Source organism: Parasteatoda tepidariorum, chromosome 3 (assembly GCF_982258835.1).
Source record: "Parasteatoda tepidariorum strain Cologne lab strain chromosome 3, Ptep-v5.0, whole genome shotgun sequence".
Taxonomy (NCBI): Eukaryota; Metazoa; Arthropoda; class Arachnida; order Araneae; family Theridiidae; genus Parasteatoda; species Parasteatoda tepidariorum.
Genome location: NC_141757.1, coordinates 104,541,179 through 104,562,243, shown reverse-complemented (window position 1 = coordinate 104,562,243; position 21,065 = coordinate 104,541,179). Strand labels below are relative to the sequence as shown.

At 29.7% G+C, this 21,065-nt stretch overlaps 1 protein-coding gene across 3 annotated transcripts in view; it reads right to left on the bottom strand.

The window, feature by feature from the left end:
* Positions 1-21,065, bottom strand: part of LOC107441639 (nucleotide sugar transporter SLC35D1) — a 54,067-nt gene that overhangs the window by 21,182 nt on the left and 11,820 nt on the right. For all 3 annotated transcript variants that reach the window (XM_016054979.3, XM_043051152.2, XM_043051153.2), the window contains 3 exons: positions 4,314-4,385; positions 2,581-2,649; positions 388-490 (listed from right to left, as the gene is read on the bottom strand). In XM_016054979.3, the coding sequence (XP_015910465.1) occupies positions 388-490; positions 2,581-2,649; positions 4,314-4,385 (244 nt within the window). The remainder of the gene's footprint in view (positions 1-387; positions 491-2,580; positions 2,650-4,313; positions 4,386-21,065) is intronic.

Here is a 21,065-nt window from a genome sequence, read left to right as displayed (position 1 = left end):
GCCTGAAATAGAGAGTATCTTGCAAAATGCAGCAGAGCTGCACACGAGAGTGCAATTATCTCAACGAACTCGCAAGTATTTCATCAAACAAGTAAAATGATTGGCGCTTTCATACACTATGGATCGACGGTGCGCTGAAATTTGTGGTTGAATGAATTGTGAGAACGTTGAATAAAACAATGTGAAAATCATCGTTTCATTATATATCATTCGTATCACATCGTATATCATTTTCGAAAAGGGAAAATTAAGCACTTTTTAAAAACACCTATAAGAGCTTTTAAAAAACGAAAATCGAAAATAAGCACCATTAAGCACTTTTTAAAAATGCTAAGCATCATGACAGAGGAAAATTCTAAATACATTATGATCTATTTAAATACATACTCTAGCATCCAACTTTTTTTTGACACAAATATTATTGGCAGCAGTGAAGAAGTCATTGCACAAAACAAACAAATAGCCTTTGAATTCAAATGAAAGATCATCTCTAAAAAACATAATAAAATGAATGATAATATTCTGAGCTTAAGAAAAAGTTTAAAACATAAAATTTTGTAGCAGCATAATATTCTAAGTGCAATCTAATAGTAGATCCTTAAATCTGCAATGAGATAATACATGTATAAAGAAAATTGTTAAATCTGAGTCTGATTTTGCTCACCTAGATTTAGAAAGTGATGTAGATATCACTTTAATTTTTATTCAATAAACTTTATTTGGATCACAAAAAGTTTGACAAAGTTTCTACTTCTATCTTAGATTTAAAGTTTCGTAAAAAAAATTTCAGAAGGCTTTCTCATTTTTTCAAAAGTATTTTTAATTTTTTTTAACTTAGCCTTTTTTTTTCTTGTGCAATGAGAAATTTAGTTATAAAATTTAAAATTTTAAAAGCAGTTATGCCTAAATCTACATTTTCATTATAGAAAATTTTACTATTTACATTTCAAAATCATAAAATATCAGTTAAATAACTATATATATATATATATATATATATATATATATATATATATATATATATATATATATATATATATATGTATATATATATATATATATATACATATATATACATATCTACATATATACATATATACATATATATATATATATATACATATATATATATATATATATACATATATACATATATATATATATATATATATATATATATATATATATATATATATATATATATATATATATATATATATATATATATATATATATATATATATATATATATATATATATATATATATTCTACATAAAGTTTATTTTTTCTGAGGTTTTTATTTACTTATTGGATAGGACATACTAAAAAAATTTAGTTTAAAAATTTAAAATTTGTGAAACAATTATGACATTATCTACATTTTAACTATACATTTCATTTACATTTCAACTATATTTAATAACAAAACAACAACAAAAATTTAAAAATAGATTTTTTTCATTGAGTCTAATTTCTTAAGGTAGGGTCTCCTTCTTCAAAAGTCTCCAATTACATTGTCTGAAAATTTGTCACATGTAAAAGTAGAAAATTTATCACATTTATTCTTCTAATCTTGAGATTTTTAAACTAAAAAATTTGCATGTTCAGTTACAATTGTATTGAGATTATTATATTAAATACCCTTTAAATGGTGAAAATAGAAATCTTTTTTGAGTGCTATATAATTTTTTTCCCCTGTCTGTTTAAGTTACATTAGTTGATGCAAAATAAAAGGTCATTCATCAATTTTGACTAGCATGTAAATAAAGTTAGAGGGTATTTATAAAATCAATTTTATTCATTCATAGTATTTATTTTACAACAAAAGCTTTCATGGGTACTAGATCAGAATAGAATATATTACATAAATTATTTTATAAATTAACTCTTATTAACAGAAAAGGCTTAACGGAATTTTAATGAATAGAAAATGTATCAATTTTATTGCCATTAATAATCAAGTATCACAATTATTAGTTTACAAGCAAATAATCTCCCGGTCACTATTTTAAAATGGAGAATAATGCACAAATTATTTTAAAATTTAACCCTGGTGTATAGAAAAGACTGTTACAACAATTTTATGCAGAGAAAATGTATCAATTTTATTCATTTAGCACACTCCTTAGTTCGCAAACAAATGTTCTTTAAATTATTAAGTCAAAATGTCGAATTTTGCATATATTATTTTATATGTTAAGGGCATTTATCATTATTAATTTATATATCAGCAAAATTATTAATTGACAAAGAAATGTTTTTACAGTTACTTATTTAGAATGAAGAAGAAATGTATCAGTTTTACTCACTTAGCATAGTAATTATTTTATAAACAAATGTTCTTGAATTTAAGTAGACAGAGTAAAAAATAATGCAAAAATAAATTAATTAATTTTAAACCTAACTCTTGTGTGTTAAAAAGGCTGCAATAGCAAATTAAAGGAGAAATTTATACATTCTTAGTTTTGCTTTATATTTACTACCACGGATATATATCATAGATTGCATAAGCCCGACATACTCTTTGAACTTTAAAAACAAATAAGATAAAGACCAATAAGAGGGTGAAAGTTACTTACGCTGCAGCTATAATGGCACCTCCTACCATAGCAAGGACTGTTAATACGATGGGAAGCTTCTGGTGAACACTATTAAAATTCAAAATATCATTGGTACATTTTTCAATTATACAAAAAAAAATATGAGATAAATAATTAATATCATAAATTTCTAAAAAGCATTTCAAAAATTAGTATAAAAACTATTATTTTCATCATTACAATAATTCTAAAAAATAACAATTAATTGATGTGCACCAACAAAGAGACAGCTATGAACACAAGAAAATATTATTTCAAAAATTTAATACGAAATTTCAAAACACTTCTAAAAAAGTTTTTGGGGCTTAAATTATCCAAATCTAATAAAGGAGCATTATTGAAGCAATAAGAAAAAGTCTGATAATAATATGAATTATTAATGCAAAAGCATAATGGAAAGTGCTGTTGAAAATAAAACTACTATAAGAGCTGGGTTTTTACTTTTAAAATAGTTTGTTTAAAACACTTGTTTTGAACATGTTTAAAAATAGATTTTTACTATGTCTTTTAAAAACATTATTAGTTTGCCTAATGAATTCCACAAATTAATAATAAGTAATTAAAGCAGAAATAATTAAATTAGAAAAGCAAATTTATCTTTTGTACAAAAAGAGTATGGTAACTCAGTTTCATTTTCTAAATTTAGCAACAAAAGAAACTACAAAAAGTTGCAAATCTTCAAATCTGTTAACTATTTTCAAGTATAAAAAAAATAAGATTTTATTTTTATGTTTTTATGTTATAATAGCAAAATAAGAAATTGCTTATGTGTAGCTAAAGCAGCAAAACTTGTCTTGTAACAATACTCAAAATTCTTCATAAATAATTTATTTTCAATTACATAAGACTTTTCTATTATATGACCACTATTTGTTTTGTAAGAAATTGCAAAGCTAAAATTTCATGACTTGTCTTTGTAAAAAATAAACAGTACAAGAACAAAATTAAAAATTTCAATTCTTATAAGGTAAACATTCTATTTAGAATTCTTTCTAAAAATAAAATATTTTTTAAAGAAAGAGACAGTTGTTTATGTATTGTATTCAGAAAAGTATCGAAAAACACTTGACAAAGTATCAGCTACAAGTTTTCCACATTTCAACAGGTGGAAATAGAATAGCGTTAATTCTTATATGCTTACAAATAGAGAAACAAAAGTAATTCAAAACATCACCTAATACTGTAAAAATAAATAATAAAAAGAGGAGAATCATACGTTTTCAGTCCTCATAGAGTAAATATTTAGTTTTCCTTTATTAGGAAAGATAAAAGATTTTTTTAAAAACAGAAAAGAAAGATTTTTCAAAAAAAAATTAATAATACATAAAAAGTAACAATTACAACTTTCTCACTTTTCACTAGCAAGCTAGAGAATGTGAAAGGTTAAAAACTTTAAAAAAGGAACAAATAATTATTTAAATAATCACCTTCTTAATGTAAAAATAATAAACCAATAAAAATCAAAAATTTAAGTTTGCAATTCTTGAAAGGTAATGATTTCATTTCTAAATAAGAATAAAATATTTTTTAAAAGGAAAAAGAAAGAAGATTATTTAAAAAAAAAACAGAAAAACACACAACAGAGTAACAATCTAACATAGAAAACCCTTATTAAAAATAAATATATCAAACAAAAATTTATTTTAGGTCTGGCATGCCTAATTGTAATAAACAAACATTGGAAAATCCAAAATACTATTAAAAACACTTACTTTAGAATGAAGTATTCTCCTAACAATGTCATTAAAATGGTGAAACGCCGTAAGACTGTGAACATTGGAAGACTTTAAAAGAGAAAAAAAACAACAGGGTATAAAATGTTGTACATAATCACAAAGATTAAATGCAGTCAAATCAATAAACAAGGAACATTAAACATTTTGAACAAAATAGTAAAATTTTTAAATAAAAACTTTAAAAAAAAACTATATTAAATAAAATAATAATAAAATTAAAAAATAGTAAAATTAAAATGTCGTTTAAAGCAACTTAGTTTAATATAACATTATTTGAACTTTAGTAATCATCTATCTTTGATTTTTAAAAATAGATAAGGAAAGAATATATTTTAAATTTTAAGGAAAATGACTCCCTGTCAACAATGTATTCATATAATTCTTAAAAATGCAATTGTAAATCTAAGTCATAAGCTGACCTTAAAAGATTATTTTTAGACATCTGGAAGATTATTTTTAGACATTTTTTTTCGTCATTTTTAGTAAATAAGCAATTTACTTAATATCAATTTGGAAAAAGAAAAAAAAACTTTTAACCTATAAGCTATTAAACCAATTATGTTTATAATACTATTTAGCAATCATAACAAATATCAAGATATATAAAATGCACATTTTAGTTATTATTTTTATATTATGTATATCCTATTATATATATCCTACTTTATATTACTATGTGGAATTTTTAAATTAAATAGACAATAAAAATTTGTAGAATTATATTTATTTTGTCCATTTATATTTTAAAAGCTTAATACACTTGAAGGCAAAAATTTTATACTTGCAAAGCCTTTGCAATCAGCTAATGCATGCACAAGAAAATAATGCGTCGAGATTTAAATTGGTAATTGAAAAATAGAAATAAATCAAAAATTTTCATAACAAAGCAAAAAAAAAAAAATTCTTTTAATTTACCCATAAACTATTACAAATATTTGCCAAATGGAACTAAAAATTAATCCCTTTTTTAACATTCTTCACAATGTTAAAATTTTATGATTATTTGAAATTTTACATTTTTTTTAAATTTAAAATCTGATGCAGAAAATCCAAAGAAATCACTGATTTCTCATAATAGTGAGCAAACTCTCTGAAATTATGAAAAGTTTAAGAGGCATCAGCAGGAGGTAGAACTCTGTGAAAAAAGCATGTTTGGTGGAGCCTGAATTCACTAAAGAGTTAGAAACATAAAATCTTACACAATATGGACCACTTCCAAAATCTGAACAAATTTTTTTTTTTAATGTATTGCTTGATTTTCTTTAAAAAAAATCAACTCAAAATGAAACTACAACACCCTTTATGTATGCGCCAAATCAAACTATAGAGAAAAACGGCTACTTTAAAACATCTAAATTTGAAATGGACAACAAAATAACTACCGACTACAAATTTACTTGTTATTTTGCAACAGAAATCTATTTAATGCTTTACAAATCAGTTTAAATCCCTTTTTACAAATCCAAATCATTGTGGTGTTGTTAATGTTTACACAATTTTTATTCTAACTTATAATAACGGAATAAAAAAAAACATTGTGTACAGAACCTTTGAAATAATTTCTTTAAAAAAAAAAATCAATAATAATTATTATGAATGATCTGTACCTCCTAGTAGTATATTTCCTATACTATAGTGCATTTTTAGTTTTAAACTTCATACCCAAAAACATCAGAAATATGTTTCTTAAACAGTTTTATACTTTTTTTCATGTGGTTTCACAGACATTAAAAAGTAGTTATCAATTTTTAAAAAAAAAACTCAAAAACCGATACTAAAAAAAAAATTTCAATCAAAATTAAGACAATTTTTAAAAACTGTAAAAAAATACAAATTTTTTACAGTTTTGAATTTTTATGTAAAAATCCTTATTTTATTGCAATTTTAGGGAATAAAATATTAAATCATTTTTAGGTTTCATGAGACTAGATAAATTGAATAGTGAAATACAATGAATTAACAAAACAATAAATTCTTTTATACACATACCCATTAAAGTATGTTCATATTTTCCATCAATCAAACCTTCATTATCAAAAATAATATGGCCAATTTAATTAATTTCATTAATGGCTTTGTCAGAAAGTTCTCCATGTTGTTTTTTAAAAAAAAATATTCTCTTTCTTCATTGTGAACTTTTAATTTTACAACTGCGCAATCATTAAATTTAGTATTTATTTTTGTCAATGATATCAGATCATGTATCCCAGGTTTCAAATCTTTAAATTTTAAGATTATAGTGTGTGTCTTTTTCCCATTTATAAGAGAACATGTTATAAATATTTATAAAAAATGTTTCTAATAAATGGAGAGTCTTTTTGTATGAAATGACAAAATGAAAGCAAATTAATAATAATCATTTGAAAGGTAAAATATCTACAAAATCTGTAAAAAATTCAAATCTGTAAAAAATTCAAATCTGAAATAAAAAAAATACAAAATTTGATTGTGAACGTAGTGAACAATATACTTATGCACACAAACAAAGACATTTTAGAAGATATTTTCATAACACTTAATTTTAAATTTGTTTCTGTTCCATCAGCATTTTTATTTTTATAAGGATAACAGTATTTAAAAAAATTTTCCTTATAAATGGAAAATCTATTAAATTCAAAAACTGCTTTGAAAGAACTAAATATAAAAGTAAAAAGAGGAAGTAAAAAAGTTGACTTGATTAAATTAATGGCAAAAAACATAAAAATAACATATAAATATATTTCAGCTGATTTATTAAATTTACAGGTATAAAATTATTTGAAAGAAAAAAAGAAAATATTGTTGAACAAACCAATGAAGCGAAATAAAATAAAGAAAATATTTTATTCTTCTAATAAAAAATTATCTGACAATGCGTTTACAAATAAAATATCCACACAAAAAATTAAAACAGAAGTAAATCTTGAACAGTTTTTTATTCCAGATTATGAAATCATTCAAATAAAATGTCAATATATCAAAAAATATAAAGTACATCAAAAGTATTGCAAAACTAAACAATTTAATCCAAATAGACTGGAACAGAACTATAATACTTTAAAATACTTATTTAGAAAAGCTATTGGAAATATTGATGGAAAGGAAGATATTATTAGTAGACAATCCATCATTAGATAAACCTTTTCATCCAAAATTAATGTCTACGAAAGCTTTGGAAGATTATTGAGAAATATTAAATACAGTTAAACCCTGCTATAGTGAATATGTTTTATAGTGAACTCCCGGGTATAGTGAACGAAATGTTCGGCCCCATGCCTTGCTATACACGTATAACGTTATTTTTTGTGGATGTAGTGAACCAAAAAAGAGAGGATGTCGGATATAATGAACTTTTTTCTGTCTTCAACAGTTTTTTTCCTTCATTTTTTTGTAATAATTTTGAAATTTCTACTTCAAAATAAATACATATACCGATTTTTAAAACCATCTATAGAGGGGAATGTAGCAATAAGCATTTTTTCTTGTTTGCTTCTTTATCTCACTTTCCCATCCCTAAACAAACCAAGCAGATGTTTCCAATCCAGGCAGATGATGCACTTGTAAAGTGTTAGTGGGATCGATATGCATTTTCTGTCAGAGGGAATGAGCAATTATTCATTATTGGTCAAAGGGTTGGACACTAATCTGTGTTTATAAGGCTCTCATTTCAGCACCTTTTTGCTGTCAGTTCAGTTAAAAAGAAACCTGCAACCAAGTGACTCAAATTTAACTATGGCGAGCAGTAAACGTAAAACGCTCTCTATTGATGATAAAATGGGCATAACGTATATTCCGACGCATAACGCGTCCCGGCGTATAACGCACACCCGTAATTTCTAATGACTTTTTTTTAATTTCAAGACATACTCTTCGTATAACGCGCACAAAAATTTGGATTGTACATGTGCAATATCTCGTCTTTCAAGATCGTAAATAAAAAGTTTTTTTCCCTATCTTTTGCAAAAATAAAAGAACTGAATTTGACATGTATGTGAGAGTAGAGTTGAAAGAGTAATAATATGATTCTGAGAAAAGAAATTGTTGTATTCAGCAGTGCAGGTGTGTGCAAGAATGTTGTTCCCCACATTCCAGAAGTAAGGGGGGAGGGGTATCTGGAATGCTGTCTATTGTGTATGTCTCAAAAGCATACCACAAATCAGGAGAGAAAACGTAATTCCTCTTCTGCCAATCGCACCATTTGATGCCCTGCTTTTGAAAAGTAAACATTGTAAGCTTTAAGAATTCAGTGTAGATTTTAGTAGTAAACATGGCTCCTATCAAACGAAGCAAACACAGCACTGGATTTAAATGCAAAGTAATTCAATTTGAGAAAGAAAATGGAAATCGAGCTGCGGCGAGAAATTTTGGTATTGGGGAAAGCTCGGTGCGTGAATGGAAGAAAAATGAAGAGAAAATAATGGACATGCCCAAGGATAAGTGTTCATTACATACAGGACTAACAAAATGGCCGGCGTTAGAGGACAATGTAGAAAACTGGGTTTTGGAAAATCGGCAGAACGGCTTGATTGTAACAAGAAACTGTGTTCGCTTGTTTGCTCTAAAATGGGCAAAGATAAATCCACACGAAAGTGAAAATTTCAAGGCTACTGTGAGTTGGTGTAGCCGATTTAATGGCTCGAAAAAATTTAGTTCTACGTGAAAAAACCAAAGTATCACAAAAACTACCAAAAGACTTGGATAGCAAATTTTGAAGTTTTCAAAAATATATAGAACTGCGGAAAAAAAAGTAATATTTAAAATGGAATATTTAAAAAAAAGGAATTAAATAGGAAATATGGATGAGACCCCAGTCATGCTTGACATGATCGGTAATAAAACAATTGATTTAAAGGGAGTAAAATCTGTCAATGTAACAACAACGGACATGAGAAATCTCATTTCACCGTAGCCTTTTCTTGCTTAGCGGATGGAACGAAACTAAAACCAATGGTTATTTTTAAGAGAAAAACTTTTCCCAAATGTAATTTTCCAAAAGGTATTTTTGTTCATGTCCACGAAAAAGGCGAGATGGACGAAAATGGTGTTAAATTGTGGGTAAAAAATGTCTGGCAAATCCATCCTGGTTGCGTAAGAAAACCAGAAAGCCTTTTAGTGTGGGACATGTTTAGGTCCCACCTTACAGACAATACAAAAAAATTTTTGAAAGAATGTAACACCGATATGGCAGTTATTCCGGGCGGATTGGGACCATTAGTTCAGCCATTGGACGTCTGCTTAAACAAACCATTTAAAGCCAATTTTAATAAACAGTGGAACACTTGGATGTTGGAGGGCGAGAAAACCTTTACGAAAGGAGGACATATGCGCGGTGCAAGTTTGGAAACAGTGTGCGAATGGATATTAAAAGCATGGGATGAAATTAAGGCCCAGATGGTTAGAAAATCATTCAAAAAATGCAGCATTTCAAATAATCTGGACGGATCAGAAGATGACTGTTTATTTATGGATGAGGATAACACAGATGATGAAGACGAAACAGATTGTGATGACGTGCCTGAAGAAATAACGGAAGACGAATATAATGAACTATTTATGTAATAACGAAAATCAATAAAGTATATAAAGGTATATGTTATTTCTTTAAAATAAAAGTATTTTTCCATATTTAAATTTTTTAAATCTATAATTTTTTATATTCGGCGTATACCGCGCACCCGTAAATTCCAATGTTATTTTTTGTATTAAAAGTGCGCGTTATACGCCGGAATATACGGTAATCAGAAAAGTTGAAAATAGATGTAACCAAGCTGATATTTGCAGGGAATATAAACTATCCAAATCTACAGTTTGTAACATATGGAAAAATAGGCAATTAACAATTTCTGCTCATGAAAAAAATTTAGATGGCAGAAAAAAAGTAAAAGCAGATCACAAGGCTGTTGAAGAAACATTATTGAAGTGGTTCAGCAGGACAAATGTCTATGAATTTGCAAAGCGATTTTGTGCGACTACTTTTATATGCTCGAATAGTAGGTTAGACAGGTTTAAAAAGCGGAATTACAGAAATTCAGGAAAAATTATCAGAGAGTCAGGAAGTGTTTCCATATCTGATGTTGAGGATTGCTCATCAGCTAAAGATTACTGATTGTTTTTTTTTTTGTTTTTTGTTTTTTTTTTTTGTACGCAAGACGAAGAGTAATAAAAAATAACACATTTTTTGCTACAATATAATATTTTTCAGTCATTTATTTGAATAATGTGTAACAAAAGGGAGGAGTTTGGGAACTATTAGTTAAACTGCCTGCGTAACAGATACAGTGAACTGAAATTTTGGTCCCTTGAAAGTTCACTATAGCGGCGTTTGACTGTAATAACATTGAATATAAATAATTAGATATCACGCAAAGTAGGTTTGATTTTAATAAGATTAAATTGCCAAAAGGAGGTAAGCATCTAAAAATAGTAAATGACGAAACAATTTCGAAAAAGAGGAGTAATATTCAAATTAAAAATTACGATAATGTACGTTTTTTATTATGCAATGAATTAAATTATAAAAAACTGACAAAAAGCGATTTCAAAAATATTGAGAATTCAATGCGCCAGATACATTTAAGTAAATAAAATGAAAAAAATACATGTTTGTATTCAATAAGAGAAAAATTTTAGAAGATTTTAATACTGTACCTTTCGGTTATAAGACCATAAAAAATTCAGCTAAAATTTTACATTTTTCAGGACAGCATAACTTAACATTATTAGGAATATTATTGTAATCACATATTTTTTTAAAAAATATTTATAATTTAAAATTAAAACTTTCATAAAATATTTATAATTTAAATTTTAAAGTACATAAAATCTAAAAATTTTAAAAACATTTTATTCGCTTCAACTGTAAAAACTAGTTTTAATTTTAGTTTTAATTTTTTACAAAAAACTAATTCTTGATGTGTATCTCTGCTTTAAAAAGTGATCCAAGTCTTTTGTATCAAAAAAATATTTTTTTTGAATATTTTTTTTTAATATGTTTAAATATTTAGAGATAAACAATCTCAGCTTGATTTCCAATAGCAGATTCACTAATTTATTAGAAAAACAAATTTATAAGTCATTGTCTAAAAACTAAATTTTTCAACTTATACTACTTCACAGAATGAAATTTAGTGAAATCAAATTCCTCTGCCATATTTTTATTGCACACATCATTTCTAATTTTTGCATCCTTACAAAAAAAATATATATATATAAAAAAAATAAAAAACATTTTAACAAACATGTTTACATGCAGCTCCATCTACTCTATTAATAGGTTTTTGACCATTCTTTATATTTTAACTCTGGATTTAACTTGTTTTACCCATTAATTTTAGTTCCTGGACCTGTAAAATTATGATCAGGTAAATTCATTTCAATATGTACATTATTAATCACTTTATTCATTAAAACTTTTCCTTTTATTTATTTAGAAATAAATTTATAACCATTCAATTGTGTTTTTACAACATATTTTTCTAATGAAAAATATTTCAAACTTTGAATGAATTCAGACTCTCTTATATAAGTTTCTCTTTTGGTTAATGCATTAGCTTTAAATAAATTCAATATCTATTTATAAAATTTGCAATAATATATATATATATATATATATATATATATATATATATATATACAGTGGGTGATCGGTTAACGAACAGATCGGTTAACGAACAAATCGGTTAACGAACACTTTCACGAAAGATTTTTGTGTTCGGATAACGAACACTTTCAAGAAAGATTTTTTGTGTTCGGACAACGAACACATATTCGGATAATGAACAAAACGAATTCTAACGAACACTTGTCGGAAAAAAAAGTACTATTAAACGTTTGTTATCATTTGCATACAAAATAAGATCACTGAAAGGAGAAATGTTTAATGCATGGTTAGTATTGATAATTACTAAATGAAACTGATTAACAATGAATTTAAATTTAAAGGTCATTCAATAATTATTATTATAAAGCTTAAAACACTTCTCGTTTACCACTCTGAGAATCCCAGAGCATTTAAAAAAAATTCCATAATTAAGAACAAACTGCCAGTAATGTGGAGATCGAATCAGAGGGTATGGGTATCCTTTCTAAGAATGGCTATTTGAAGTTAGTGCCCCGAGCATCAAGGACTACCTTGATACCAATGACTTGCAGTTGAAAGCACTGCTGCTATTGGACAATGCACCAGGACATCCAAAGGATCTTGAAGATAATTTGTTGACAGACTTTCCCTGGCTGACTGTTCAGTTTTTACCTCTGAATACGACGCCGCTGATTCAGCCAATGGATCAGGAAGTTATTGCGGCTGTCAAGAAATTGTACACTCGCGCGCTGTTTCGTCGGTGTTTTGAAGCATGCCAGTTCTCCTCATTAATGACTTCAAAAAAGTTTTGGAAAGAAAAATTTGACATTCTTGAAGCTATTCGTATCATTCAAAAGGCGTGGTCAGAAGTCACACAGCGACAGTTGATTTCTGCTTGGCGGAAGCTGTGTCCATCCTTCGATCAAGGTGACGGAGGTGATCAGGGAGACACCCCTGAAATTATGGATGAAATTTTGACAACTGCTAGAGATCAGGAATTGGAGGTGAACGAGGATGACGTAGAAGAGCTCATAATGGGACATGAAGATTAACTGACGACAGAAGAACTCCAAGAAATTTTGAAGGAAGAACACCAAGAAACACAGCGAAATGTGTCTCCTTCTGAACAAAAGGAAGACGAAAGAGGATACCAATGCCGACATCTGCCGTTAAAGATCTTTTGAAAAAGTGGGAGGATGTCAGAGCAATGGTCTTAGAATGGCACCCAAACTAAGCTGATGTCAGTAGGGTTGGGGATTTTTACAACGACAATGCTATTAATTACTTCCGGAAAATCCTGAAAAAAAGAGAAAAGCAATCGACATTGGACATGTTCTTCAACGCCCCATAAGCAAAAAATGAAAAGGACTGATTAATATGCAAGACTATATGTATGTATTATTTTTTTAAAAACTTAATAAGAAATTATAAATTTTTTTTAATTTAATTTTTAGGGTCTCCAGAACGAATTAATCGATTTCACATAGAAGTCTATGGTGAATCGATGATCGGTTAACGAACAATTCGGATAGCGAACATAGTCTTGGAACGGATTATGTTCGTTAACCGATCACCCACTGTATATATATATATTTTACTCTCTGTTATATTCAAAGATCTCTCAATCACTTCAATAACACTAGCCCCTAAAATCAAAGCCGATAAGAGTATGAAGACGAAACCAGATAAGCCCGATGAAGAAAAAACAAACTTGCCGACAGATGTTGAAATAATTCTTTAAAAGTTAGATTGATATGATAGATTCCTTGAAATGTTAATTCTTCATCTGGTTATGCATATAGTTCTATTAATCATCCAGACAATTCAAAAAACTGAAAGACATATTCCCATTTTAAATAATCAGCGAAACATATGATGACATCTTCCAAAGGTTTTATTTAGAAAAGTCATGCCAGTTTATTTCGTTTGTCATTTATTAACAAACAAATCTTTATGTTTCTTAATGTCTAATTTTTCAATGTGCAAATAAGGTTTTATTTTACAGTTCCCTTCTGATTCGAATTCAACAATAATTACACAAATTGTAATAATAAAAAGGATTTTATTTCATTGTGGTTCAGTGGTTAAATCCAAACTGAAACTTAAGAAGTGAAGAAAAAATAATAAAAAAATTGTTTGCGCTCAGCGCCATCTGGTATTATAAATCCTCAACACTCCCCACTTGAACTCCTCCGAGTTCACTAAAATTTTAAACATAAAAATTAGACAAAAATAACATAAACATATTTAAAAAATAACATTTAAATGCAAATAAATTTGAAATGAGATGCAAATATTCACTTGAAAGAAAATAATAAAAAAAACATAAACTATTAAAGTTTATCATTGTTCATTTCAGTCATTGAGTTCTAAAGGATAAATAAGTTGTACCGGGCGTTTATATTCGCCGTTGGATTTGCGAATAAGGCAAGATCTTACAAGTCCATCACGCCCTTGAAATACTTTTGTTATAATACCTATGTCCCATAATAGTTTTGATTTTGTGGTGCCCTCCATCAAAACCACATCTCCTACTTTCAAACATTTTGTTCGGTTAGGAGAAGTAAAGTTGTGTGCAGATCTCAAATTAAACAAATAGCGCTCCTTCCAGCGCTTCCATAAATTAGCCAATAATGTAGCTTGGTATTCTTTTCTTTTTATAAGAATCCTTTTGGTGGATTCTCTATGGATGGTTTCTATGAAATGGGCTGGATACTCTGCCTTTTCTTTATCGGGGGTTAAAAACTGTGATGGGGTAAGAATTTCCGGTTCACCAATTTCGTTAGTGACGTAGGACAAGGGTCGAAGATTAACGATGGTTTCGATTTCAGTCAATATAGTGGTCATCAATTCAAAATTTAAAAAAGCTTTTCGAAGTATTTTCTTTAGAGGCTCTTTGACACTTTTTACCAATCTTTCATAAAATCCTCCCCACCAAGGGGCAAGTTGGACGATGAATTTCCAGGATATTCTTTTAGCAGCAAGAAAGTTTTTGAATTCAGAATTTTCCAAAATATCAAATAATCTCTGAAGCTCTTTATCGGTACATTTAAAAGTCTTGGCGTTGTCGGAGTAGATTGTATGACAACCACCTCTTCTAGAGAGAAATCTTCTGAATGCGAGCAGAAAATTTGAAGTAGACATGTCTGTGACTATTTTAAGATGTATTGCTCTCGTGACTGCACATGTGAACAAGGCTATATATGATTTCTTTATTCCATTTTCACCCTTGATGTAGATTGGTCCGGCAAAATCAATTCCGCATACGGTAAAAGCAGGAGTTTCACTAATTCGATCTTTTGGAAGCTGTCCAGTCATTTGGGTAGAAGGCTTGGCTGTGTATCTGCGACAAATCAAACATTTCGAGACAACCTTTTTTGCTAATTGTCTTCCTTTAGGCACCCAAAATCTTCTCCGAATTTGTACTAGAGTGCTCTCTACTCCAGAATGAAATACATTTTCGTGTTCTCGCTTAACAAGCAACTCTGTAAATTTAGACTGTCTTGGTATGATTATAGGCTTTTTCTCATCAAAAGAATAATCTCCTTCATCCAATCTTCCTGTGAGTCTCAGGATACCTTTTTCATCAAGATAAGGAGCTAAATTGAAAATAGTAGAAGAAGCTGGAATAGGCAAACTAGATTGGAGAGCTCGTATTTCACTTTCAAAGAATTTTGCTTGAGTAAGTTTTACTAGTATATCTTCAGAATTTCGGAGCTCTTCTGCAGTCAAAGTGTCCATATTCGGCTTAACTTTCTTTAAACAGTTCAAATATCGCACTACCCACGCTATGATTCTAACAACTTTTTCGAGGTTGCTAAAGTTAGCGATATTTATCAACTCAAGTTCTTCACCATCTACACATTTCATAACGGTGACTTCATTTTTACGATACTCAATTTGTTCATCATTTTCTTTGAAGAGTTTCAATTCTGGCCACATTTCGGTCGGAAGGGACAACCAAGGTGGCCCCTTCCACCAAATGTCGGAATTCTTCAATATACTCATGGAAGCACCTCTACTAATAAGATCGGCAGGATTGTCAATTCCAGGGCAGTGGAACCAGTCCTTAGGTTGAGTAATTTCTTGAATTTCTTCCAATCGGTTACGCACAAATTGTTTGAAACGAATGGCAGGAGTTTTTATCCAACAACACACAATAGAGGAATCGCACCAAAAGAAACTGTCACACGGAATTTTTATGGTTCTAGTAATAGTTCGAAATAATCTAGCAGAGAGGAGGGCACCTAGTAGCTCAAGTCGTGGTAATGTTATCATTTTGAGGGGCGCAATTCTACTTTTAGCTGAAACAAAACATGTAGAAATATGCCCATCACTAGTTTCTGATCTGATATAGGCAACTGTACCATAACCCTTTAAGCTGGCGTCAGAGAAGATATGTAACTGTGAACTTATAATTTCTTTGTTACCTGCTTCGAGAAAATAATAACGCGGTATTTTCAAATCATTAAGTTTGTGGAAATAAGTAGTTTCTATTTATAAACTTTAGTGTTTGAGTTTATTTTTTTAGATTCGTTTCCAGGAAGGAAGTGAAGGGAATTCAAGAAACAAGCATTCAATCAATATGACGTACGAAATCGTTATCTATAAAAGAACGAACAATTTCTTCTTTCATGCCGGTGGAGAGGGATGAGCCGCCAACTCATCTTTTGAGTCTTTGGCCGATTGTATGATGATCCGATATTTATATCTGTATATTCAATTAGAATTTTAGATTTAAGTTAACCATTGAAAGTAATAATAAATGTGTTCCAGTTTATTTGTGTACGTCATGATTTTTAGCAAACTCTGCTTTGTGAGTTAAATCCACAAAGGTTATGGGCCTTTGCCCACCTTAACGCTATTTGCCAACGTCAACGCTATTTGCAAACGTCAACGCCTTTTCCCACGTCAACGATATAGATTCATAAGAAATTCTATCTGGGAGCTGAAAGATTTATTTTAATAGCAGGAAGAAACCGAGTTTTGAATATGGAAGGAAATTCCGAATCAACGAACTTAGCCTTTCCCAAACTTGGAGCATTCAACTACGATAGTTGGAAGTGTGACATGAGAGTGGCTCTGATGGATCGTGGAAGTTGGGAATTCGTCGGTGGAGCTGAATCACCATCACCACCTGTAGACACTGCTCCAGAATCAGTTAAACAGAATTTCGAGATAAGGAAAGCTAGAGCTTATTCTACAATATATCAAGGTGTTGAACGTCAATTTTTGAAGTTGATTCAGTCTACGTCAGATGGGAAGAAAGCTTGGGATATTCTAAAAGAAAATTTTGAACCTAAATCAAGAGCAAGAATTGCTGGCCTGGTAGATGAATTTTACGAATTGAAATTTCAGCCAAATGAAGAGGTGATTGGAATATTCTGTCAACGAGTTCGAGATAAAAGTGCACAGATTAAAGAAGCTGGATTCGATATTCCCGAACTATTAGTTTGTTTCCAGATAATAAGAAAACTTCCGGAAGAATATGACAATTTAGTACAGATCTTATATCGTTTAAAGGATTCGGAATTTACAATAAATAATATTGAGAGTCAATTGATCAGCGAATCCGGAAGAATCCAACTAAAAGCTCGAGATAGTGGGTTCGATTCAGTTACAAATGCTTACTTAGCTAAAACAGACATAAAATCATCAAGAGAAAGGAATTTGTCGAAGCACGAAGACATTCCACACAGCGGAAGCGGTCTGGGCCGGAGAAGTACACAAGAAACTGGATACAGACGAAACTTGCAGAGCAAAGGATATCGACCTAAAGGTATGGGGCCGTGTTTCAACTGCAATAAACAAGGTCATTATTCAAGAGATTGCAGAGCAAGCAAAACTGCAAATAAGATGCAAGATCGTCAAAGTGTGAGGCAAAATCCCGCTACTGGTCTTTTCTATACGGATATTGAAATTAACTAAGAAGTTGCCTCGGTCGACAGCACGGAACTGGATTTAGAAGAATGGCTTATTGACTCAGCAGCAACATCCCATTTCACGAACAGACGAGAATGGTTCGAGACGTTTAGACCTCTGAAGAAAGCAAAAGTACTCGTCGGGGATAAGAACAGTACATCAGAAGTAGAAGGGGTAGGTGACATAATTTTTTATGTTAAAGATAACGACAGATTCGTAAAGCTTATATTAAAGAACGTATACTATGCTCCAAATCTACGACGCAACTTAATAGCTGGATCTAATATTGATATAGCGGGATATAAAATTGTTTGGCAAAATTCAAAAATGATAATCTACGATAACCGTAGCAGATATTTCTTCAGTGTACCTAGAATAGATAAACTGTACATTGTGAAAGGGTTACCTGACAAACGTAAATCTGAAATACTTAAAAATGAAATTAACGCTGCATTAGACGTAACACTGTGTCATAGGAGATTTGCTCACCTAAATGACAGTCTTGTTAAGCACATGAGTAATAACAATGTTGTAAAAGGAATTGAGCAACTTAAAGGTAAATCTGAAACTTGTATCACTTGCAAAGTGACAAAGTCTACCCGAGCATCTTTTAAAAGGAATTATCAACGTCTAACAAATAAAGTACTGGATAAGGTGCATATGGATTTGTGGGGACCTTCTCCAACACCTTCAATGGGTGGAAGTCGATATTTTTTGTCGATAATAGATGATTTTTCCAGAAAAGTGGAAGTTTTTACTGTAGAGAAGAAAACAGAAGTTTTTAAATGTTTCAAAACATATCTCGTAAAATCTGAAAGAGAATTAAACTGCAAATTGAAGTCAGTCCGAACAGACAACGGAATGGAATTTTGTCACGCCGAGTTTGAAGATTATTTAAACAATCTGGGAATTCGAATAGAGAGAACGTCAACTTATTCACCAGAACAAAACGGGATTGCAGAAAAATTCAACCGTGACGCAGTTGAAGCTGTTCGAGCATCACTTCACGATAGTGGACTAAATGACCGATTTTGGGCTGAAGCTCTATATATGTACGTTCATGTACGAAACCGAAGTGAACACAAATTAACAAATGGATTAACACCTTTTGAAATTTGGAGTGGACACAAACCATCAGTTCGACATCTAAGAATATTTGGTTCTTTGGCATTTGTTTACGTACCCAAGGTAAAACGCAACAAATTGAACAAGACATCAAAACTAGGAATCTTAGTTGGCTACGCAACAAGAACGAAGGGTTATAGGATCTATATTCCAGAAGAAAGAAGAGTAGTAGAAACTATTCATGCTAGTTTTGACGAGACGAAAAATGGAGTAGAGACATTATTTGGGAAGAATAAGAAGTGTGAATACGTAAGATACAAAGACAGCTACCAAGAACAAGTGTTAGACAATAACGAAGAAACTGTTACAAAGAAAGAAGAAATGCTACCAATAAAAATTGAAGAGTGGAAAAGAGTTGAAGCACCAAGAAAATTAAGTTCAAGAATAGATGTTTACTATTACCCACCTTCAAGCAAAGAGAGACTTCGATCAACTATGGACGTAGAACGATTTTGTGCTAAGAACGGATTAAAGTTCCAACCAGAACTATTTTCATTTAAGTCTACAAGTCCAAAGCAAGAAGATAGCGGAGATTCATCGACGGATTGTGTAGTTCAAGATTTCGAAGATATTTTTGAAGACGAAGTATACAGCTTGGAATCGCCTAGAACGTACGAGGAAACCCAAGAATCAGCCGACAAGGATAAGTGGAATAAATTCATGGAAGATGAAATTCAAATGATGAAAAATCGTAAAGTATGGAATTTAGTTGAACCTCCAGAAAATGCCAAAATCATCGGAAGCAGATGGGTGTATAATGTGAAGCGAGATGATAAAAACCAGATAAAGAAGTTCAAATCCCGGCTGGTAGCTCAAGGATTTAAACAGGTAAAAGGAAAAGACTTTTCTGACATTTTTTCACCTGTAGTAAATTTTTCAATTATACGATTTCTATTCATTTTATTAGTAAGTTGTTTATGCTGGAAATGTGTACAACTGGATATTAAAAGTGCTTATTTATACGGTAATTTAAGTGAAACTTTATATATGTCTCAACCGAAAGGATTTGAAGTTAAAGGTAAAGAATATATGGTTTGTAAATTAAATAAAGCTATATATGGTTTAAAACAAAGTGGACGACAGTGGAATATTGAGTTAGATAATACTTTAGGACAAATAGGTTTTGAAAAACTACTTTGGTGTAATTGTGTTTATAAATTAAAATCTAAAGTTATTCTTTTGGTGTATGTCGACGACATAGTATTATTTGGGGAAGACCAAAACAAAATTGATGAAGCTGTTGATTTACTTAAAAGTAAATTAGAAATTCAAGATTTAGGCAAATTGAAATATTTGTTAGGTGTAAACTTTGAAGCCGTAAATGATAGGGTTTATTTACATCAAGTAACTTATATTGAAAAGTTAATGAAGAAATTTGAAGAATTACCTAAAACTTTTGTAAATTTGCCTTTAAAACCTGGAATTAAATTACCACCTAAAGTTAACGAAGAAGAAATTTTTGAAACAGATTTAATGAAAAAATTCCCATATAGAACTTTGATTGGTTGTCTTTCTTTTATAGCTAATAGAAGTAGACCTGATATTGCTTTCTCAGTTAATATTTTATCGCAATATTGTAATGGTTATTCTTATCAACATTGGAATATAGTTGTTGATTTATTAAATTATGTGTTTAATACGAAAGATTTAAAAATTAACTTGTCAAGTGTAAATCAAAATAACTTAGTAGCTTTTTCTGATGCTAATTGGGGATGCCATTTAACCAACAGATATTCATCAAGTGGACATATAATATATTTTGGTGGTGTACCGTTCACTTGGAAAACAAGTAAACAAAAGTGTGTAGCTCTTAGTTCTATGGAATCCGAATTTATTTCACTTATAGAATCTGCTAAAGAAATTATTTGGTTTTCAAGAGTTTTAAATGAATTGAATGTATTAGAAAATATGGAAGTACCAATTCAACTCTGACAACAAAGCTGCAATTTATTTTTCCAAAAATTCGATTGAAAATGTGAAAACTAAGCACATAGACGTAAGATATCAGTTTATTAGAAATATGTTAGAAGAAAACTTATTTAAATTGGAGTACATCTGTAGTAAAGACAACTTAGCAGATTTTCTTATGAAACCTTTAAGTAAAGAAAAATTTCAGTATTTTA